Source organism: Gopherus evgoodei, unplaced genomic scaffold (genome assembly GCF_007399415.2).
Source record: "Gopherus evgoodei ecotype Sinaloan lineage unplaced genomic scaffold, rGopEvg1_v1.p scaffold_32_arrow_ctg1, whole genome shotgun sequence".
Taxonomy (NCBI): Eukaryota; Metazoa; Chordata; order Testudines; family Testudinidae; genus Gopherus; species Gopherus evgoodei.
Window position 1 is genome coordinate 2,132,705 of NW_022059994.1, and position 22,132 is coordinate 2,154,836.

Consider the following 22,132-nt stretch of genomic DNA (forward strand, 5'->3'; position numbering starts at 1 on the left):
ATTGCTAGGACTCCTTTTTGTTTTAAACTTGATGCGTTATGAACATTTTCAATGTAATAATTCAGTTTTGAAGATTTATTCACAATATGCCATCCATGGCAGAGTGCCCTAAACGTACCTTGATTATTTGAAAATAAATACCCTAAAATTATCTTTTAATGGAGCCATTTGTGCTTTTTATCCAATCTATGGTGTCTAGGTGGCATGGGCTCCTGAAGCTTTGTGTTTTTCCTAATTTTTAACGCAGGGAAATATTAATCTAACAGTAGATAATTTTTCCATAAAATTTCCTTCAGAAATATCTGCGTTCCTTTCCCTAGTTCTCACTGAATTATGTGTAATTACTGTGTTCCCTTATCCAATCTTATTGTGTTATTACATGGGGAAATATGTTGGCAAATAGGTTAATATACAGCATGGTTTTTACTATCTGACAAGACACAATAATGTGTTGTCACTCACAATTTACAGCATGAAGTCTCATGAAGAGATTGCAGGCAATGTTACTTTTTAAATTTCTAACTCTGAATGGGCTCCCCCATCAGTTCCTGCAACCCCTGGCTGGCAGACCTCTCTGTGAATGAAGCAGCCTGCAGTCTGCCAGGGAACTTCCACCAAGTGTCTTTATGACTTTTTATGGTTCATCACAACATAGCAGCAGTTAAAAGGAGCCGCTTCCTGCTCCAATTGAGAATTTTATACTGCTGCTTTCTTCTCAGCACTGAGCTAGTGACCTCATCAGGCTCCCTACAAGTGCAAGCGATCCCCTCTGCCCTTCCAAACCCAAACTGCTCAGTCCCTTCTCCTCTAAGTGCACCCGGTGCCCTGGGTGTTCTCAGTGACCAGGGTGCTGGCTTCCAAAGGGCTCAGTTTGTAGCTGCTAACAGCCCCTGTCACACGGCCATGATTGTGTAATTGACCATATAGTGAAAATGTAAACTGTTACCTCATTATTCAATTCAGAACCTAGATCTGCCAGTGTCTGCTCTGCACAGCCATGTTGTTATATAATTTTACATGTCGTCTTCTCTACCTCATGTGCTGTCATAGTTCTAAGTGGAAACTCTTCTCCCTATTTTGAAAAATCATCTGTAGCTATCATTAAATACTGGTATCACTTCTTTGTTACTGGATATAGTCCGATTAAATTTGCTCTCAGCAGTTCCCAGAGTTTAACAACCAATGTGCAAGAACACAGGCTAGAGTTATCATTTGGATCTTTTCTATTACATTTTTATTATAATCCCATACATAGTAGGCAAAGGAAACGTTATAATGTGGTTTCTATAAAAGTTGTCTCCACACAGTCAGAATCTAATTTTTGGTGTTTTTCAGACATAAATAAATACAGGCCAAACTTCCGCAACTAAAAACTTGCATAAATACATGGTTACTGTGCCAGCACAGCGGGCAATAGAAGTTGTTGCTGCACTGTGTTAGAGCTGATTAGAGGCTTTATTGTGCAGCAATAATAAATACAGATCATGATAAACAATTCGCTTGGCTAATGCTTAAAAACACTTCAGATGTATTTAACATGGGAAAGATGCAAAGTGTTTGATTTAATGGGAAGCAATCTGCTCAGGTCCACTTCATTGCAGGAGTTGTAAAGTTTAGTCCAATCCCAGCAGGACATTTGCCTGGCATGATATCCTGTAGGAACTCCTGCAAAGCATATGACAGAGACAGCAGGGTGACCAGAACCTTGTGTAACTCCCTGGGTTCTCAGCTGTCTTTCTAATGAAACCAGAGAACGTTACCCAGAGCACTCAAAGGTCTCCTAGGAGTTTTAAGAGAGACTCAAATCAAACAGTGGAAGCATAAACTGCCTGATGGAACCAGCACAGGATAATTGAAAGGCCTCAAATGCCACAGCCCTGGACAGTTTCTTGTCCCTGAAGAAGTCAACCCTATTTTAATCTACAGTCTGTGCACTAAGAATTTCTGACTTACCCAGCAAGGCAGAACTAGAACCCAGGTCTCCTGACTCTTAGTCCAGTGCCATAATCATTAGACCCTTCTGACTCCCCTGGAACATTGTTTCTTTACATCCTCTATGCTGGGCCAAGGGGCAGTCCCTCCAGACATGTCCCATCTCCTGGCAGAGGTAGCACTGGGCCTCCCCTGTGGAATAATGCACCTGGTAGTGGGCTCCATGGTAGCGGAGGAGGATGATCCCCTCGAGTGCCTCTCCATCACACGTTGGCAGCAGCAATTGAAGTTGCACCTGCCGGCAGAATGAGAGGATGTGACGGAGGGCGGGGTCTTTGCAGCCCAATGGAAGAGGGCTGATAACAGAGCTTGGTCACCCCAGGGTAGAAAGGGCAGGCAGCAGAGCAGCATGGGCAGGAAAGGAGGGACAGAGGTTAGGATTAACTGGAACACCCAGGTCTTCCAATGGCTCCAGGGGGCCGAACACGCCCCCACCATCAGGTCCTTCTCCACCACCTCCTGAGCGACGACCTCCGATACTAGGAAGAAGACAACCTTTTTCATACATTTTGGAGTCTGCCTCGATAACAGTGGGACCCACTGCCCTCGCCAATGCCTGCACGTAGGTCTCCACTTGGGGCGAGGTGGGCACCAGGAGGCAATGGACGCCGTGCTTCCTGGTCAAGGTGGATAAGGGGCCCCTGCCACTATAGATGGTAGCGGAGGCAGTGGTGGAGGAGATGCTATATTGGCAGGTGGGGGGATCGCCACCACCTGGGCTTATGTCCTGGGAGTTGAGGGAGGGGCATCTGCAGAGCTGGTAGAAGGAGCAGCGGGGAGGGACGGCGCAGCCCTAGAACGTGTGTATAACATCGGCCCTAGAACATCACCGAGTGCTTCCTCCAGAAAACCTATGGTGTTCCTGAGCCAAAGCACATCTGCTGGAAAGACATCTACATGCATTAGAGCCAGCCGGTAAGAAAAAATCTTTCTTCTGCAGTGATGTTAAGTTAAAGAACATGGAGAAGAAGAAAACCTCCACTCGAGTTGTTATTAGAGCTGAAGCAGAGAGGCAGGATAAACACTGGCTAGGGCCCAGGACTGACTATCAGCAGATCTGCCATTTTCTATTCCTGGCTTTTGGACCATGAGTGAATCTCTTTGCTTCTGTGTGCTTCAGTTTCCACAACTATAACATAAAGCTAATCAAGGTTCTGTTTATTCTCTCTCCTATTTTGCAAGGCGGGAAACTGAGATACATTTGTGGCCTGTCTACTCTACCGGTCTAGAGTGTCTTTGTAAGCTGATGACTCTCACATGTTGTTCAGAACCTATGGATAACGCAAGCTCCTAAGTTTGTTCTGTGCTTAGCTGCTATGGAACAGCTGGGCTGGGCGGCCTTTTCTCACTGGGCTGTGCGGAGCAGGTTCTGGGCACTAGGGATACGAAGAGGCTCTCAAGGACTAATTCTTGAAAATAAATATCAGTGAACTGCAACGCAATATAAAATCACTGCTGCTAACATTGGTGGGAGATAAAATACTAGCAGAGTGGTAAGTAATGCTGAGGACAGGGCAGTGACACAGAGCAATTGGATCCCTTGATAAGCTGGACCCATTCAAAGAAAAGTTTGAAAAGAACCAAATGAAAGGTCCTAGCCCTAGCAGCAAAGCATGCAGGCTGCACCTACCGCATGGGGACGTGTATCCAGGAAAGCACTAACTGTGAAGAGGATTGAGGGGCCATGCTGGGCAAGCCATTCAACATGAGCACCCAGTGTGATGCTGTGGTGAACAGGGCTAACGCCATCCTTAGATGTAGGAAAAGAGCAGTGAGTAGCATAGGGAGGTGACACACCATCAGTAAGACTGATCCTGGAATACTGAATCCAGTTTTGGCATCCACTTTTGAAAAAGATTTTGAACTATTGGAGATGGGGCAGCAAAAAGCAATGAGGGCTGGAGAAAAATGCCTGCTAGCGAGCTATTGAAAGAGCTCAGCTTGTTTAGATTATCAAAAAGATCGGGAGGTGACGTCATTGAAGTGTTGAAGTGACTTCATGGAGAGAAAATATCAGGTATTAAAGGGCTCATTAATCTAGCAGAGAAAAGCAGAACAAGACCCAGCGGCTGGAAACTCAAAAGAGACCAATTCATATTAGAAATAGGGCACAAATATTCAACAGTGAGGATGAATCACAAAGGAACAAACTAGAAAGGGAAGTGGTGGGACTTGCCCATTTCTTGATGTCTTCAAAGACTAGGTGCCTTTCTGGAATGTGTTTAGTCATTGAGTGGGGTGATCCAAGGGACGCAGCTCAAACATCCAATGTGTCTGGACAGGGGTAGGACATCAGCACTGCAGGGGAGGGGTGGGTTCAGTGCCAGTGCTACCATTTAGGCCAACTAGGCAGTTGCTTAGGGTGCGAACATTTTGGGCGCCAAAAAGTGGGGCTCCCAATGTTTTTTTAAAGCCTTTCAGCGGCCACTGTGCTGGGAGGGAGAGGGAGTCTGAGCCGCCGGAAGCCAGCCCAGGGGTTGCCCTGCGTCAGCGCACCGCCACCGGCAGGCAGCCCAGGGGTTCGGGCTAATGGCGGCGCACTGACCCAGGGGAACCCCTGGGCTGCCTGCCGGCAGCTCGGACTCCCTCTCCCTCCCAGCGCAGAGGCTGCTCCATCCCAGGTGATTCTTCTCATTGCCAGCAGCATCACCAGTGGCTGGGCAGAGCTCCGCAGCTCTGCTTAGCGCATATGACACAAGCCCGTCGTTGGGCGTGACAGCAGGGCTTCGGGAACAGAGGTGAGCTGGGGTGGTGAGGTGCCGCATAGCTCCCAGGGAGGGGAGCTGCTGTGGGGGGGGCACCTCAGGGTGGGGTGGGGGTGCCTCAGGGTAGAGGGGAAGCTGCCACTGGAGGGCACCTCAGGGCGGAGCTGTTGCTCGGTTTGGAGGGGGTGGCGCTCAAGTTGGCAGTTTCGCTTAAGGTGCGAAACTTCCTTGCACCAGCCCTGGGTGGGTGTGGCAGTGACATCACAAGGGCCTTTGGCGGGACCTCAGCCTATTGGACAAAGGTGGTGGGAAGGCGATGATCTCACAGAGAGATCTTGACATCAGCCAGGCAAGACAGCAGTTCAGGACAAGGGCAACCTTGGAGATCCCTGTGGCTTTGCTGCAGCACGTCTCCTTCTCAAGGTCTCTCCTTGAGGACTAAGAGAGAATTCACTTTCACGTACGCAAGCGCAAGGAGGACCCTCTTTGGAGTTTTCTCCTTTTCTTGTATTGATTTTGCTAGACAACAGATGTCCCTGTATAGAAGGTAAGAGCCTCCGAGAGGTTTGGAACCTGTTCAGTCTGATCCATCAGGTGCCGGCTGAATTCTAGGAATGGAAAACACTAGATTGTGGGGACAGTATTTTATTTCCGACCTAGGACTTTGTCCCTTAGAATTCCTGGGGACATTGGGGTTTCTCCTTTTTGTTTTCCCTTTTCCTGTCTCTCCCTCCTTTCTCTTCTTCTCTTGCATCTTTGTCCTTTTCCCCTGCTCTCCTTTCACCACCAGGATCTGTCTGTGCATGTGGAGTGGGGGGCGGGGGGGTTTGCACTCCAACTCTCATTGCATGAGGCCCTCCCAAAGACATGTGGCTGGAATAGTGCTCTAAGAGTGCCTCCCTCCTGTGGTGACCTGGGACATCTGGTGAGAACTCTCAGCTTTCTGATTCTCAGAGTCTCAGTGCTAATTGGGTGAGCATGGGGCTATTGTGAGGGAGGAGACTCAGGTCCTTGTTACTCTCTCTTAAGACCAAGGAAATAAGCCAGAACCAAACATGTATTTGATTGTTCTTGCTGCTTTTCTCCATTCATTGTCTTTGAGTAATTCATGATTCTCTCTCTAATGGGCTAGTTCTTATGAAATACTTACTGAATAATTAGGTTTTAATAAAGCCATATGCAAACCCATACTTCCAGCCACAAAGGAGTCAAGCGGCACTCTACAGAATGGGAGACAGTCCACTGCAAAGCTGTGACCCTGAAAAGGATTTCAAGGCCATAGTGGACAAACTGCTCAACATAATCTGTCAATGTGAAACTGTGGTAAAAAAAGGTTAAAGCCATTCTTGGATGGATAGAGCAGTGAGTATGGAAAGAAAGTGATCCAGAATTGGTGAGACTGATATTGGAATATTGAATCCAGTTTTTGTGTCCACATTTTAAATATTATGTTAAAAAAGTTGGAGAGGGTACAGAAAAGATTCATAATTGAGTGATGGGGATGATGCCTTGTAATGAGATATTGAAAAAGCTCAATCTGTTTAGTATGTACAAAAGAAGAATGAGATGTGAGTTGCCTGACTTCATGGAGAGAAAATGTTGAGTATAAAGGGCTCTTTTATCTAGCAGACACAGGCATGACAAGATCCCATGGATGGAAGCAGAAATCAGAAAAAGAATAATGACAATAAGACCAAGATTTGTAAGAAGGTGATTTCTCATTGGAACAAACTACCAAGAAAAATGATGGCTTCTCCATCTCTTTATATCTTCTAATAAAGACTAGATGCCTTTCTGGAAAATGTTTGAGTAAAAGAAAATCCCAGCTCTTCTGACATACAAGAGGCCTTAGGATATGCAGGGGATCAGATTAAATGCTCTAATGGTTCCTTCTGGCCATGAAGTCTACTAACTTATGAAAAGTTGATTACCACCTGCGGAAGAGCATCTTGTGTTCTACTGTGTAGTCGGTGTCATCCCACAATGAAGAGTTATCGAGTGGGGTGATCCAGGGGAAGCAGCTCAAACATCCAATGTGTCTGGACAGGGACAGGACATCAGCACTGCAGAGGAGAGGTGGGTGTGGCAGTGACATCACAAGGGCCTTTGGCAGGACCTCAGCGTATTGGACAAAGGTGGTGGGGAGGTGATGATCTCACAGAGAGATCTTGACATCAACCAGGCAGGACACTGGTGCAGGACAGAGGCAACCTTGGAGATCCCTGTGGCTTTGCTTCAGCACATCTCCTTCTCGAGGTCTCTCCTTGAGGACTGAGAGAGAATTCACTTTCACATATGTGAGTGCAAGGAGGACCCTCTTTGGAGTTTTCTTCTTTTCTTTTCTCGATTTTTCTAGAGAACAGACATCCCTGTATAGAAGGTAAGGGTCTCTGAGAGGTTTGGAACCTGTTCAGTCTGATCCATCAGGTGCTGGCTGAATTCTAGGAATGGAAAACGCTAGATTGAGGTGGCAGCATTGTATTCTCAACATAGGACTTGTCCCTTAGAATCACTAGGGACATCGGGATTTCTCCATTTTGTTTTCCCTTTCTCCTCTGTCCCTCCTACCTTTCTCTTCTTGATTCCTTTGTCCTTTTCCTCTGCTCTCCTCCCTCCACCAGGAGCTCTGTGTGTGCAACAGGGGCTGAGGAGGTGGGGGGGGGTTGTGGGAGGCCCTCACAGAGAGGTGAGACTGGAATAGTGCTCAGAGTGTGATCCCATTGGTGGTGACCTGCGCCATTCTTTGGGCTATTTGATGAGAACCCTTAGCCTCCCACCCCTCAAAGTCTCAACCTTGATGGGCTGAGGAGGGGGCTATTGACAGGGAGGAAACTCTGGTCTTTGTGGTTCTCTTTTATGTCCAAGCAAATAAGTCACAACCAGTGATATGTTTGACCAATGTTGATGCTGCTCTCCATTCATTGTCTCGGAGCAGTTCATGATCCTCTCTGACATTCCAATTCTTCTAAAATACTTGCTGAACAATTTCTATAAACAATTGTTCGTCTGTAGCTCATTTGAGAGCAACTCTGCTACTGACTGAGCACATCAGCTAAGACAAGTCCTTTCTCAGCCTTAGTTTCTCCTTCTGTCAAGTACGAATAACAATCCTCTCCCACCTACCTCATGATGGGTAGATGATGGGGATCCATTGAAGAGTGTCACTAGTAGCAGTGCAGAATAGGAGGTGTCCTATCACATTGAGCCATATCAGATTATGACATAATATTCTATTTGATTGGTATTTTATTCTTTTGAAATTGTTAAGAGCAGCAACTACTTAGCTCAGACTGAAGCATCTCATCTAACTTTCTAGACCACAGAGTCTTCTCTTTGTGTATGACGAGACAGTTAAAAGCACTGTGAGAACCAGGAGATGCTCTTGTTTTGCAAACAAATATTTGTTTGCAAAGAATTTTCATCCTACTTGTTATAATTTCAAGAAACAAAGTGGTTTAGTCTGAATGGATTTTCTGACAGAAAATGGTTTCCATGAAATTTTTCACCCCTTATTTCCTGGGCTTTATCCCTGCCTCCGTGGAGGTTGTTCTCTGTTAGTTAGAACAGGAATCAGACCTGTTGGCTTCTCTTTCCGGCTCTGTCACCTCTTTGTTGTGTGACTCCTTGGGTAGGTCCAGTGGGAGTAAGGTCAGTTCTCTAACTCCAGGCAGCAGAGAGCCTGGGCAAGGAGGGAGGCTCAAGCTGTCTGCGAAGGAGAAAGGGATGTTTCCAGGTGCTGGACGTCAAGAATTCTAAACTTTGCTAAAATGGCTGGTGTAGAGAACCAATAAATAGTTGGGGCCAAACTTTAACCATTGTCTTTTTTAAAGCCCATTCGGGGATGTGAGTGCCAGGGAGCAATAAAGAGGGAGAGCAACTTGCCCAAAGTCCCACAGATCAATGGGCAGCAATGGAAGCAGGAGTGACCCTCCCTCTCAAAGGCAGGGGGACTGGACATTAGGGCCTGGCTGCAATTGCCAGCTGTGGAAAGGAGTGTGCAGCAGTGGTTGGTGAAGGGGTCCATCCGTGGGTCTGACACTCAGTGCGACCCTGAGCCGGTAGCTGAGGCCCGTTTGCCATCAGTAGGGTTGAGGTCCCATCGCTACAGCCCAGGGGGGTTGGGAGGCTCCAGGAAGATGTGTAAAGTGCTGGGATGTCAGGATCCTGGAGCCGCTGTCACCTCCGCACTAGGGCAGTGTTCTGCACCCCGCTGCTGCTGGCTGACTTTCTCCATCTCCTGGCAATAAGACAGACTCTTGTTTTCATAGCCAGATGATCGCTCTAGAGTCATCACCCTGCCTTCTGGCTGGGCAGGGTAACTCCTCAGGTCACCACCCTCTCCAGCCTGCCTTGGGCTTGGAGAGTGAGGAGGAGGGCAAGGGACATCTGCTTACCTGAACATCTGCCATCCATCTTACCATCATGTAGAGTTCCTGATCCTGCTTGTGTAGGAGTCATGGGGGATTTGGACAATAGGCGGGTCCCCACGATCCCCCATTGAGGTCTGAGCTCTGGAGCTGGTGTGAGTGGGGCAGGAAGATCCCTAGCTAACAGGTTCTCTCTCGCTATACCCTACTCCTGGTGAGTACAGGATGAGGGGCAGCAGCTCATGTTCCTGCAGGCCATCTACTCCGCGTGTCTTGCTGCACAGGACAGAGGGTAGGACACGCTGGAGCCACGCTGCTGCAAGACGGCTGTGGTGGAGAGGATTGTGGTGAATGAGACACGTCATACAGCAGTTGGAGGGAGGAGAGAGAGATGGGATTGGCAGGGGTATCGCCAGGCTAATGGGGGGGGGCTGGGTGGTGTTGGAGGGGGCAGCAGAGGGCAGGGATTGCTGGGGCGGAAGGCTGGGTAGAAGAGAAGGGAGAAATTGTGAGTTTGGTTAGTGAGGGAATTGTGGGGCTGGAGGGCAGCTGAGACTGGGGGACAAGGAATAACATGGACCCAGCTCGGTAGTCGGGATGGTGCTGAATGGGGGCAGTTTTGGCAGGGAGGAGGAAAGAAGGGGATTGGGACTGAGCTGGGCAGGAATCCTGGAAGGGGGACAAGTCTGATGGGCAGGAAGAAATGGGAGGAGCAGGAGGTAGTGGGGGATCCTGCTGGCCATGTGGGGCACTGGCTGTGTGATCTCCTCATTGGGAGGTGTCAGTAGGGCCCGAATCTCTCACGCTGCTTTGTCTCCTTCGCGTCTCACAGGAGCTCACTGAGGAGCTTCCTAAAGACTCTCCACCCAGCGCCATCCCTCGCCAGCTCCCTGATTGCAGTGGGCAACCGCAGGTACCGAGACAGCCTCCCCACCCCCGCTGGCTCCCCTAAGCCCAGTGCTGCTCAGGCCCAAGGCTGGGAGTCACTGTCACCTCCCAGGAGTGGCTCCTCTGGCAGAGCTGGTGGGGTGGGAAGGTTCACTCTCTCCTGGCTGGGCTCTTCTTTTCACTCCACTAACATTCCAGGGGCCTTGGGGAGGGGCTCACTCCCGGGCTCAGATACAGGAGGGGCAGCAGGCTCCAGGGAACAGGCGCTATTCCTGTCCTGCCACTGTCTGTCTGTGACGCCTTGGCCTTGTCATTCCCTAGCTCAGTGCCTCAGTTTCCATTCTCGCCAGCCTGTGCCTATATCCCTGTGGTTTCGTGTCCATGTTGGTGACAGTCCCACCCCTGTACTGCGCAGTCTAATACCAGTGCCTCTCTCTTCCCAGCACCATGAAATCTGCCCTTGAGCCAGACCTAGAGACCCACCTCTTGAGAGCTGCCCTTTGCTCAGTCTTCACCCTTGGCACGGAGAAGGACACCATCAACACCCAGGTACCTCCTCCTCCTCCATCCTCCTCCTCTTCCAGAGTGGTCCTTGGTCCCTGCTCCCTTGATTCCCTGGAGCTGCAGATTTAGGGGTGAGGTAGGCAGAGATGGAACAAGCTGCAGGGTTGGATCCTTCCCTCCAGAGGATTACCCCTCCCTGGGGGATTTCTTCTCTTTCTTTCTTCCATTTGCCATGTTTTGCTCAGCAGCCCAGCTTCCATCCATAGCAACTTGGCTGTTTCCTACTCTTCTGCCTACAAAGCCCTCTGCAGAGACCTGCTAAGCTCACGGATCAAAGATCCAGGTGTCATCAATCCTTGCTAATTGCCTGCAGTGCGATGTGAATGAGAGAGACCAGGGTATGTGTTTGGGAGTCTCACCAGTGCTTCCCAGAGACGCCTCTTTCCGTCCTGTGGCAGATGTAGGCCCAGTTTCCCTAACTCTGAGCCATGCTTTGCAGGCGCTGTACAAAGTCATGCCAGAGCTCCTGGATGCCATGCTGGGGAACCTGCTGGCAGAGTCCCCAGACGCAGGCAGGCTCCACTCCATCCTGGAGGTGAGCCCCATCAGGAGGGGTGGGAACCAATTTTACCTTAACTCTTTGGGGGACTGGTAAGGAGAGACGGGTAGATCCACTTTCTACTCTGTCCTCCTAGCTGGGTCCTCATTGGGGCGTCCTTGGTTGGGGAGGTCAGTGCAATGCAGTGTCAGGTCCTGCTTTCTTGAGGGACAGAGGAAGGAACTGGGACTTCAAGCCAGAGCTCTGCCTGGTTCTGTTGAGCACTAACCACAGGGCCCCTGGCTGTCCTGTGGAGTGAGAGTCTGAAAACCCCCCTTCTCCCACCCTCCCCTCCCCAACACACACACCCCATGAGATTCTGGAGATCATTCTCAGAGAAGAGGCACACGCTCCTTTCTAGAGAAACAGGAGGAGCCCAGGGAATCAGTCCTTCTCTATGATATGCTCTGAAATTCCTGGGAGGATTGTGCTCTCAGTGACTCCCTACCTACCACCAAGGATTTTAGTAGCAGGGAAGGGCGAGGGTTCAGTCTCCTTTCTGGTGAACTGTTCAGGAATCAGGAATTCTGGGAGGATGGGACCAGCCCCGATACCGAACCTTGTCCCAACCTACAGAGACCCTGACAAGTTGTGACCTGCAGGATACAAGCTGTGTCCTGAGGGAAAGAATCCCCTTCTAAAGCTCTGTGACCAATGACTCAGGTATTCCCCCTGTGCATAATGTCTCTGGCCCTGGGGCTGGGGGGGTGGAGCTCTTTGCAAAGCACCACCTGCCCATTGATCCTGACCTGCCTCCTTTCCCCACAGCATGTCAACCTCTGGATCGTGTCCAGGGTGTCCAAGAGAGAGCCGTGGCCATAAGGAGCAGCACGGCCCTGCTCAGATAGGCAGTCACCCTCCCTGAGTTTGACGTAAGTGACCTCTGACCCTAGCTTCCTGACTCTAGGCATAGGCGGACTGGCTCCAACGGGCTGTAGGATCTGTTGTTGCAGGGGCTGTGGGTTTGGAGTGTTCTTCTTGGGGAGGCAGAGTCAGAGCAGGGAACGAGACAGGCTTGAGTCAAGTTCTTCTTGTCCTGGTCAAGTGTTGTCCCTGGGCCTTTAGGGGGACCATACTCCAGCCCCTGCCTTGGCATCCCAAAGCAGCTTCTGGCTCTCTTGGCAGCAGAGCAAATGAAGGGTCTATCTCAGGCTCCTCTCTCCCACCATCTCCTGCAGAGGGGCTAAGGGGAAGGAGCCTTGTGGCCCAGGGGGAACACGGAGCTGACAGGAAACTGCTGATGGAGTCCCCTCTCCTCTCCCTTCCATTAGATCTCAGCAGAGTTCCTTAGGATGGGTCACCATGTGGCACAGCTGGCTCTCTTTGTCAGTGACCCAGATAAGGACATCAGCCAGCAGGCCAGGGAGGGGACTTACCGGCTGTACCAGCTGCTGCTCCAACAGAGGGGTAAGGAACCCGCCTGGGACACGGAACCCAACAGGGGACTGAGAGTGACCACAGGTGGATAATGGGACCCCAGACAATTTCTCTCAGCCTGACCCCAGCTGGAGGACAAGTCTCTCTCTACCTCTGTTCTTCTCCACTCCACTGTGCAGCCACCAATGGGATTGGAAGGACACAGAAACTGCAACCAGAATAATCAAAGTCTCTCTCTCTTCCAGGGCTGACCATACATGAGGCAGAAGATCTGTGGTGCCATGACTGGCAACAGGACAGCAGGCTCCTGGGCTATAAAAACACAGCCAGCGTGGGGGAGGTAAGGACACTGCGGCAGGGCATGACACAGCTCAGGGAGAGGGGCTGGCTGGGTTCCCTGCAGTGGATGCCTCCTGGAGACAGGACAAGAGCCCACTCCTTATTTCCAGCTCAGAGTTCCTCATCCAGCACCCAGTGGGACAGGCTGGTGCTAAAGGTCCCACATTGGAACCTGGCTAGTTGCCGTGATTTGAGTGTCTTACATGGAGCCATTGCTACGTGGCATAAGGAGAATCCCCAGGTGGGTGAGTTAATAGAGGATTATGGCTCTGGGTGTCTGTCTGCTCCTTGTCCCCCTGGCTGATCCCCAAGTGTCTGAGAGGAGAGCACTGGCTCAGTCAGTCACTATTGCTTGATCAGACCCTTGTTTAATTCCCTGCAGCCTGTAGAAGCAGAGAAAAGAGGTGGGTTTGCCCAGTTTCATTGCCAATTAAGAAGCAGAATGCCCCAACCTGGGAACTGGGTAGGAGACACAGTGAGCTCCAGAGCCAGTATGGACCACATGCGCCCTCCTCATGTCTCCAGACCCGGCCAGGGAATGGCGGAGTATCTGGACCTCAGCCACTGTTCCAAAGAAGCACATTGCCACTGACCCAAGTTGCGGCTACTTGCTACACAAGTAGAAAATCAAAGACCGCCCTCCATCCCCCCCTACCCCACCCCATCCCCGTCTCACAAGTGTGGGGAGAACATCCAAACCTTCGAACACACCATAATCCAGTGGCCCCAGACTGGAGTCAAAGGTGAAATGGGTGATTTCCACAACATCACAGAGGAGGCCTTGGAATGGCTCCTGGATCTGCAAGTGCATCTCCAGAATGCTGCTCTATAGCCACCACGGGAGAGAGACTGTGTGAGCTTGTCCTGCCTCCCACAAGCTGCACTGGTGCAGCAGAAGAAAAGTTTCCTAGGAGTGTGTGTGATGGGGACAGGGACATGAGTCTCCTTATCCTTGTCAGGTTGCAGATTGGATTCCCTTTGGAAGAAACCAATTTGCTGCACAGACCTTATCCAGCTACTGGAGAAATCACCAATTTAGGGGGAATAGACCTTTGGTCTGTCAGCTCCAATCCTCCCCTGCCCATGCACACTCCTCTAGCCACTGAGGTGCAGGAAATCTCTCTGCTGGAAGCAATCCAGGGTCCCCTATCATCTCTGTGCGCTGCACAGCAGAGTGGGCTGTGCTCACCCACATTAGATATCCATTTCCAGCCCATCATGGCCCCTGTGATCAATTGCCCTCCAGAAAGAGCCACTGGAGGCTTTGGCTCCCTAAGCATCTGCCACCTTTTAAGAAAGGGGCTTCCCTGAGCCATGGGACGCTGAAAGCCTCCTGGGGAATGAACTGCCTTGGCTACAGCAGCTCTCTCACCCTCCCTTTGGGGAACCAGATGCTGAGGCCATTCTATCTGCAGGGCCTGGAGGCTGGCTCGGGACAATCTGCTAAAGCCTCCTGTCCTGTTGGTTTTAGGTCTTTGGAAAATTCTTCTCTGAGGGGCAGAGAAAATACTTCCTCCAGACAGCAATGCTGGCGCTCCACGACCCCTTGCGTGTGTCAGCCAGGCTGGGCTGCTCCTCACATACTCCATCCTGGGGGAAACCCAGCAGCTGATGGGGGACAAGGTGAGCAGTTACATTAGACTCAGGAGATTGGGGCGGGGCCCAGGCCTCATTCCCATCCTATCACCATTGGCTGGCCTGGGAGCAAGGAGCCTAGTGGGGACTTGTGGACTTCATGGACTTGTGTTCTTTGGATGAGATGCTCTGCTATCACTCCTGGGAAGGGCAGGGGAGTCCCCTAAGTGCCCTCTGTGAACCTTTCCTGCCCCACACACCTGCACCCATTTCCCCATGGCCTACTGTCCATGTCATCCGAGCCACCACCCGGAGTTGCTCCCAGCACTGGCAGCCTGGGAGGCCAAGGACTGATGGGTGATGGTGACTAGCCAGGCAGTTCTGAGGCACTCCTGCCCTTTATTCTTCCTTTGGCCCTTCTATGGGCTCTCAGAGGGGAACATGAATAGGAACCTCCTCCCCACCTGTCTTCTAGGCCCTGGGGGGTGTGACAGCCTCCCAGATGGGTGCAGTCAGAAGCTGAGCCACCTCAGGGAGCAGTGGGGACAGGTCACCTTGTCTAGGAAACCAAGCAGTGCTAGTTCTCAAAGAGGCGAGAAGGGAAGACTCCGCTCCTTCATGGAGGTAAGAGCCATTTACTTCTTTGGGCAGATGGGTCTCCTGGGGGAGAAATGGGATCCCTGCTGCATAGCCTGGTTGGGACCTTCCCCAATCCCTGGGACAGAGACATCTCCATCAGTGTGCCACTCTTGTTTTTTTCCTAGCAAGAGGCTCCCCACAGATGTCCTCAAACCTGTACTCCTGGGAGTGTTTCTGGGAGGAGGCTCCCGTCCCTCAGTCTCCACTCCATCATGTAGTCTCATTCACATAACAACTCTGCTCTCCAGTTCCACCTCCTGCAGCAGGACAAACGAACCTTCAGCTCCTAGAGACCTGACTCTGACCTCCTTCTGATCAGCAACGGGGTTTCACCATCCTCTCAACAAACCTGTCAGCCTCTGATTGATGAAAGTCAGAGCCACCAGAACCAGCCAAACTCCAACTGCAGCTAGTCGAGTCTTTGTGAACTTAGCCCTTCTGGAAACCAGGTCAGAACTGGAGAGGTCTGAATTCATGGACTCAGATTTTAAGGTCAGAAGGGACCATTAGGATCCTCTAGTCTGACTTCCTGCACAATACAGGCCACAGAATCTCACCCTCCCACTCTTGTAAACCCTTAACCTATGTCTGAACTATTGAAGTCCTCAAATCATGGTTTCAAGACTTTAAGGTGCAGAGATTCCTCCGGCAAGTGAACAGTGTCCTATACTGCAGAGGAAGGTGAAAAACCCCCAGGGACTCTGCCAGTCTGCCCTGGAGGATAATTTCTTCCCGAGCCCAAATATGGTGATCACCTAAACCCTGAGCATGTAGGCAAGACTCACCTCAACCCAAAAGAGCAGGACTGGGCAGCGCAGGTCTGTAACAGGGAAAGGAGAATGCTTTCCGCTGGGCTGCAGAGCCTGGGGCTTAGCCAAACTGATTAGAGAATGAGTCCTACCTCAGAGGGACCATGTATTGGCCTCGAAAGAACCAGACTTCAGTGGCGATAAAGCCTAGCTGGGCTATGAACTGGAATGAAAACTAGGTAGGAAGTTGAAAGCAGCAAGGAAAGCCTAGAAGAGAACTTGAGAAGAGAGGTCGGATGTGCCCAGAGAAACCTGCAGCAAAGAGAAAAGAGCAGGCCTAGCTGTTGAGTACAGAGCCCTGGGCTGCTTCTAGTGTCAGGATGGGACCGGGTTCCTTTACTGGCCCCAAAGAAGGGAACATACACGCACCCCGAGAGGGTTACCAAGCCCAGCAAAGGAGCTGCAAGCTGAGGCAGAGCTCCAGCGAGAGCAGAAGAACTTTTTTCTCTGCAAAGACCTCTTTGGACTTTCAGTGTGTGATAAGCTGAGCCCCAGAAGCGTTGACTAAAGGTGATGAGCCAGCCAGAGGGCCGAATTACCAGGCAGAGAGATTGCTATGGTGCTGGAGTGACCATCGATGGAGGACCAGAGGGCACCTAACAATGAGTAGATTCATTGATTATTGGCATAGTCAGCAGGATTGAATTCCCCCTGTCATCCGTGAGGGCTCATGGAAGTCTTGGTTACTGAAGGAAGGTCCGTCCCCACAAGTAGGATTTCTCATTTGAGTTCCAGGGACTGGTTAAGCAGCCAAAGCAGGGCTCGGGTTTGTCCAGCAGCTCCTAGAAACCCAACAGAAGCAGAAGGAATTGCAGGCAGAGTTACAGATGCAGCTGGTAATCTTGAGGGAGCAGCAGCAATACCTGTCAGAGATCCTGCAAAGAGAAATCAACCTCCTTCGCCCATGGACAAAAAGAGCTGACTCAGAGAGCATGCTGGGGCTGTGCTGAGAAGGTTAGCCCCTTGAGAGCAGGACATGAGAAAGTGTACAAGCATAGCCTAATGCCAAGATGGGAAGAAAAGTTCTTTGGTTTGGGTGCAGAGAAGCAGGCCATATGGAAAGACCCAGCCTGCATAGGAAATTCCTGAGTGGCAAACGGAGGGGCCAGGGCCCCAGGAAGGTAGAAAGAATGGAGGAGGTGTCCTCTTGGACAAAGACACATGAGGCAGGCTAGGTGGAGATGGCAGGGATGGCCATGGACCTTGCAGACCCTCCTCCAACACACTCTGTCGTGTGCTGCAGGGAGGTGACGGATGAAAAGGTTGGCACAGAGATGAATCAGGCAGGAGAGTTGAGCAGTGGTGTGTGCTCAGACCCTGATGGAAAAGGTTTTGGGGGATGCAGAAGCAGTAGAAAAAAGGCTACAGAAGAAGCTAGTGGCTTCAGAACAAGGCTCTGCAAGCAGTGTTAATGAGAGTGAGTGGCTGCAGGAGGAGAAGGATGGCCTCTGAGTTCTGGTGAGTACGAGGCAGAACAAGTGCACAGTCGGTGACAGCAACGAGATGGTGAGGGATGAATACTGGACAAGAGTAGAACTCGCCCCTGGGTTGGGCCGGATTTTAGGAGGAGGGGGTATATAAGAGGGTGGCTTGGCCTGTGGCAGCAAAGCCTGGAGCGAGGCCAAACTGATGACCCAGTGAGCCCCACCTGAGAGGAAACAAGGGAAAACAGCAGCAAAAGCACAGAGGCAGACCTAGCTGTTCAGTATACGGTCCTTGGGCCAAAACCTGGAGTCCAGGGTAGGACTGGGTTCTCCCACCGTCCCTAAGGAAGGGGACAAAGAAGACCATAGAAACCCAAGAAGGGCAGGCCAAGCCAAAATCAGGCTGAGGAAGAGCTCCCCACGAGGGTGGAAGATCCTTGTTTCTGTTCAAGACATTTTTGGACTTTGTTTGGAAGGAGCGTGACCCAGGAAAGAGTGGACCAAAGGACAGTCTGGTGGTTGGAGATTGAGTTCCCAGCCAACAAACTGTAAGAATGACTATCAACGGGGTTGCTAGCCCAGCTAGAAAGCTGTGAGACGAGGCCTGGCCAGGATCTAGCGGTGAGTGAACTCTGGTACAAACCTGCTTCCATTATGGAAACAGCCTGGTATTGGAGCGTGGGTGGGGAGACCAGGGAGATGGGAGGGGTTACGGAGGCTGGGGTGGGGAAGAAGCTGTGGGGCTGGGAGGGGAAGGACATGGCCCAGCTTGTGGGAGGGATCCTGCTGGCTGTATCTGGAGCACTGTGTAGCCTCTTCTATGGGAAGTTCCCATGGATCAGTGAGGCCTGAATCTCTCCTGCTCCTTTGTTCTCTTTGGGCTTCACAGGAGATGTCTGGTGAACTGCCCGTGGACTCTGTGCCCAGCACCACTCCGAAATTATTTGCTACCTTCAAAGAAACAGGGCACAGCTCAGCCTGTAGGTAGGCTGGAGACTCACACTTCACTCACACACACAACACTGAGGTGCTTTGGGAAGCATAGTAACAAAGAAGAGATTTAAGTGATGCTAAGCAAGAGACAGAGACAAATTTCAAACAGACAAACAAAACCAAACACACTTTGTAGTGACTAAAACTGAATCTTAAGAGTCACAATCTTGGCCTTAGCAGTTTCCAGACTAACATCTCAGCTTTCCTAACAGACCTTATTTGATGTCCCTGTATGGTACAAAAATTCTCTGTCGAATCCTCCGATTTGATTGCTTTGCCTTTCGGTTTCAGACCCTCTGTTCTCCTCCGGGGGTGCCTGGACCCTGATTGTAACATCTCTCTTCCAGTCTCTGTCCCAGCCTCTGACACAGATGTATGCTGCAGCCAGCCCAGCTCCCAGAGCAGTGGGGACAGATGATCTCATCCTGTCAAACCAAGCAACATGGGTCCCATTGAGGCTTAGATGGAAGATCCCATGGAGGTAAGAACAGTTCACTCTTCTGGGCACTTGGGGCTGTTGCAAGAAAGAGGGGGCTCTTGTTACATAGCCTATTTGTCATCATTTGTTTTTTTCTTCTCAGAGGATGTGTTCGGGATCCTGTTGCTGCAGGAGGTTTGAGCAGGGAGAGATCACTCCCTGTCATGACCCCTGGGTCATTAACCCAGGTCTGCAGGATTCATGGGAACAGCAACACTCCAGCAGGCCACCTGGAAGCCTACTAAAAACTGCCTACCTAGGACTTACAAAGTCCAGACCCAGTTTGAGGCTCCATCCCGGAGGCCTATTGGCAGAGTCCCAGAGCAGCTAATCGGCCCCCGGAACCTCCTTAAACCAACAGCAGGAACAAGAAGCTGTCTGAACACCCGAGCTGCCCTGTCTTCTGGACCATGTGTTAGCTGCTCCTGCTCCCACTCCCCAGGCTTGATTTCCTGGCATCCTGACTCGCTGTGACTCATCTGATCAGAGGGTCTGAACACAATTTGGTCCTTTGCTTCTGCTCTTCCAGGGTCCTGATCCAGCTGACTCTCGACTCCTGTCTTCTGAGTGTGAACTCTGCATCTGACCACTAGGTCTGGTTGCCTAGGACCCGGCCATGACACTGACTTTTCTACGATTCCTCCAATGCCCTTTTCTGTTCTCCAGCTCTGCTCTCCCAGCAAGACACACCAATCCCCTGGCTCCCAGAGTCGTGGTTGCTGCTATTCAAGGGCTTGGGGTAGTTCTTGTATTGCTCCCTCCATCACCACAGCTGCTTTTCCTACGGGAATCTCCCTAGTGCAGAGGAGAAATCTGCTCTTTCTCTTAGAATCAGCCCTGGCAGCAATTCAGGAAGTCATAGAAGGGACGGTCTGCTAAACTCCCTCTGCAATGCCACTGTCAGAGACCATTATTGTTGGGTGCCATGTGAGTGCGCAGGCAGCTCCTTGAGAGACTCCTAGGGGCAGGGTAGTTGTGTTTGATGGTGACCTCTGAACACCATGCAGAGAGTGCAGCATTGACGAGACTCTCCTGCTGTAACAAAGGGTTTCTGTTCTCCTACCTAGTCAGCCAGTGAGGCCAGTGTGCAGCATGTGGAAGAGCTGTTTGGTGATGAGCTGGAGGATTGACCATATAGGTGGCAGCAGCTGCAGATGCTGGAGTCCCTATGGTAGGGTTACCATGCGTCAGGATTTTCTCGGACATGTCCAGATTTTTGGTTTTTAAATAGCCGTCCGGGAGGAATTTGTAAAACTCTCAAAGCTCCAGGATTACCCTCCCAGTGCAGAGCGCGATGCGGCTGACACGGAGCCCAGGCTGGATTGAGCCGCTCGCATCCGGGCCTCCAGCAGCCAGGGCCCCTCCCCTGCTCCCCTCTCCCCTGCAGCCTCAGCGCACCGCACCAGCAGCGCTCTGGGGGGCGAGGCTGCATGCTCCGTGGGGGAGCACAGCACTGTGTCTGGCTCCGCACACCGCTCTGAGCAGCATGGTAAGGGGGGCAGGGGGTTGGAGAAAGGGCAGGGGGTCCCAAGGGACAGTCAGAGGACAGGGAGCAGGGGGGTTGGATGGGTCAGGGGCTCTGGGGGGAGCCTGTCAGGGGGAAGGGGTCTGGAGAGGGGTCAGGACAGTCAAGGGACAGGGAGCAGGGGGGGCTGGATGAGTCGGGTGTTCGAGAGGGCAGTCAGGGGACAGGGAGCGGTTGGATAGGTGTGGGAGACCAGGGGTCTGTTGGGGGCGGGGGTGTGGATGGGGTGGTGGCAGTCAGGGGACAGGTACGGGGTGGAGTTCTAGGGGGTCAATTTTGGTGAGGGGCCTAAGGAGGGGGTAGTCAGGGACAAGGAGAAGGGAGGCTTAGATAGGGGGTGGGATCCTGGGGGGCAGTTAGGGGCAGGGGTCCTGGGAGGGGGCAATCAGGGGACAAGGAGTGGCGGGGGGTTGGATGGATTGGGGGTTCTGTGGGGGGCAGTCAGGGGCCGGGACGTGGGAGGGGGTGGATAGGGGGCAGGGCTACCACTCCCCCCATGGAGTGTCCTCTTTTTTGAAAGTTCAAATATGGTAATCCTACCCTATGGGCCAAGCCTCCACTCCTGACAGTTCAGGACTAACCTGTCCCCATTCTCAGTGAGTCTTTGGCTTTAGCTGCTTGGCCTGCCTGCCGAGACAGAGGACTCAGGTATTTCCATCAGGCTGCTCAGTTGCAAATGCAGCCATCCAAAGTAGTGAAGAATGGAAGTGAAAGAGCAAAGCTGGACCATCCGCTGAGCTGCTGCAATCAAGTGAGCAGAGCCTGGGAGAGAAGCGGGAAAGCTTGAAGGTGGCTGGTGGCTGTAGGGAGCCCGAGGAGGAGAAATAAATAGTTAATGATGAATCCTACGGGCTTTGTCTTTTGTGGTGAAGGGTTTCAAATGGGTCTGCATGTCCATTCTGCGTGAGGGGGCTGGTTCGGGGTCTCTGCAGGGAACTGGGACTCTCTGCTACTGTGAGGCAGGCTGGGCATCTCACTCTCCTTTGCTGCCTTGTCCCCTCCCCGCTGGGCTGGAAGCCCTGGCTGCCATCGGGCATAGGGGCACCACCAGTTTAATAATACTGTGTAGGGCCCCATAAATCCTAAGGACGGCCCTGGGTAAAACCCTGGATCAGGCTGCCTCTAGAGACACAGCCCAGAGGCACTGACTTCTAGGCCTGATTAGATGCCAGGGGGCAACCAAAGGAGGCCAATCAGGCTAGCAGAGCCCCCTGAAAGCCCACATGAGGGACTGGTGAGGTCACCATTATCACCTGGTTCTGCACAGACTGGCCTAGTGCCTGTGGGGAGGGTCAGTGAGATGATTATCAGATAAACTCTGTGTCTGTGCGTGTCCATCCATCTCCTTATCCTCTTCTCCCAGGTTCTAGCTGTAGAGGGAAAGGTTTGCCCTGTAGTTAAGGTGCTAAGTTACCCTGAGCAGACCCAGGTTCCTTTCTCTGCCCTGTGTGAAGTCAGGCAAGTCACTTATTCTGACTGGGCCCGAATTTCCCCTCTTCTAAATGAGGGTAACAACCTTCCATATCGCACAGCAGCAGAGACATTGTGTGGGGAGGAGGGAGACACAAGAAACCATGTGCCTTCCCCCCACCAACTTGCTGCTTGCCTGGTAGTGAGCATGCTTACACAGACTGAGCACAGCTCAGTAACATCAGCTGACGGCACTGCCCTGACTCTGCCCCCACACTACTGGCCAGTACAGGTGTCGCTTCACAGCACTATGGTGAGTCTAAGCCCATGGAAGTTTGTGAGTTGCTCCGACAGTGCAGGGATGGGGGCCAGGTAAGGACCTGCAATAGCTAGGAGTGCAGCTCTTTCCTGTCCACATCAAATCACAAAAACGTACATTAGGATTGTCACAAGATTTCCTAATTTCACGCTGACTCCTTCACTAGCTGGTGTTTTTCTTAATGCCACAG

General features: G+C 51.5%; 1 protein-coding gene and 1 long non-coding RNA gene across 11 annotated transcripts in view; both read left to right on the plus strand.

Annotated features, from left to right (window-relative positions):
• The first annotated feature begins 8,734 nt into the window (after window positions 1-8,734).
• Window positions 8,735-22,132, plus strand: part of LOC115640831 — a 70,417-nt gene continuing 57,019 nt past the window's right edge. For 3 of the 8 annotated variants that reach the window (XM_030543860.1, XM_030543859.1, XM_030543858.1), the window contains exons 1-6: window positions 8,735-9,411; window positions 9,897-9,977; window positions 10,396-10,501; window positions 10,956-11,051; window positions 12,326-12,461; window positions 12,677-12,771. In XM_030543860.1, coding sequence (XP_030399720.1) covers window positions 9,290-9,411; window positions 9,897-9,977; window positions 10,396-10,501; window positions 10,956-11,051; window positions 12,326-12,461; window positions 12,677-12,771 — 636 coding nt within the window. In that variant the 5' untranslated portion in view covers window positions 8,735-9,289. Of the gene's footprint in view, window positions 9,412-9,896; window positions 9,978-10,395; window positions 10,502-10,955; window positions 11,052-12,325; window positions 12,462-12,676; window positions 13,012-14,241; window positions 14,394-14,820; window positions 14,970-15,109; window positions 15,715-22,132 lie in introns of those variants that run through there. The other 5 variants (XR_003997928.1, XR_003997930.1, XR_003997931.1 and 2 more) reach the window with 5 other exon arrangements.
• On the plus strand, window positions 15,786-20,177 carry LOC115640925. 3 transcript variants are annotated; one of them, XR_003997950.1, is made up of 4 exons: window positions 15,786-17,251; window positions 17,694-17,838; window positions 18,107-18,691; window positions 18,792-20,177. It is a non-coding gene; the product is annotated as an uncharacterized LOC115640925 (long non-coding RNA). The 3 variants fall into 3 exon arrangements; XR_003997948.1 differs by lacking the exon at window positions 15,786-17,251 and having other exon boundaries at window positions 17,515-17,838; XR_003997949.1 differs by lacking the exon at window positions 15,786-17,251 and having other exon boundaries at window positions 17,515-17,838; window positions 18,502-18,691.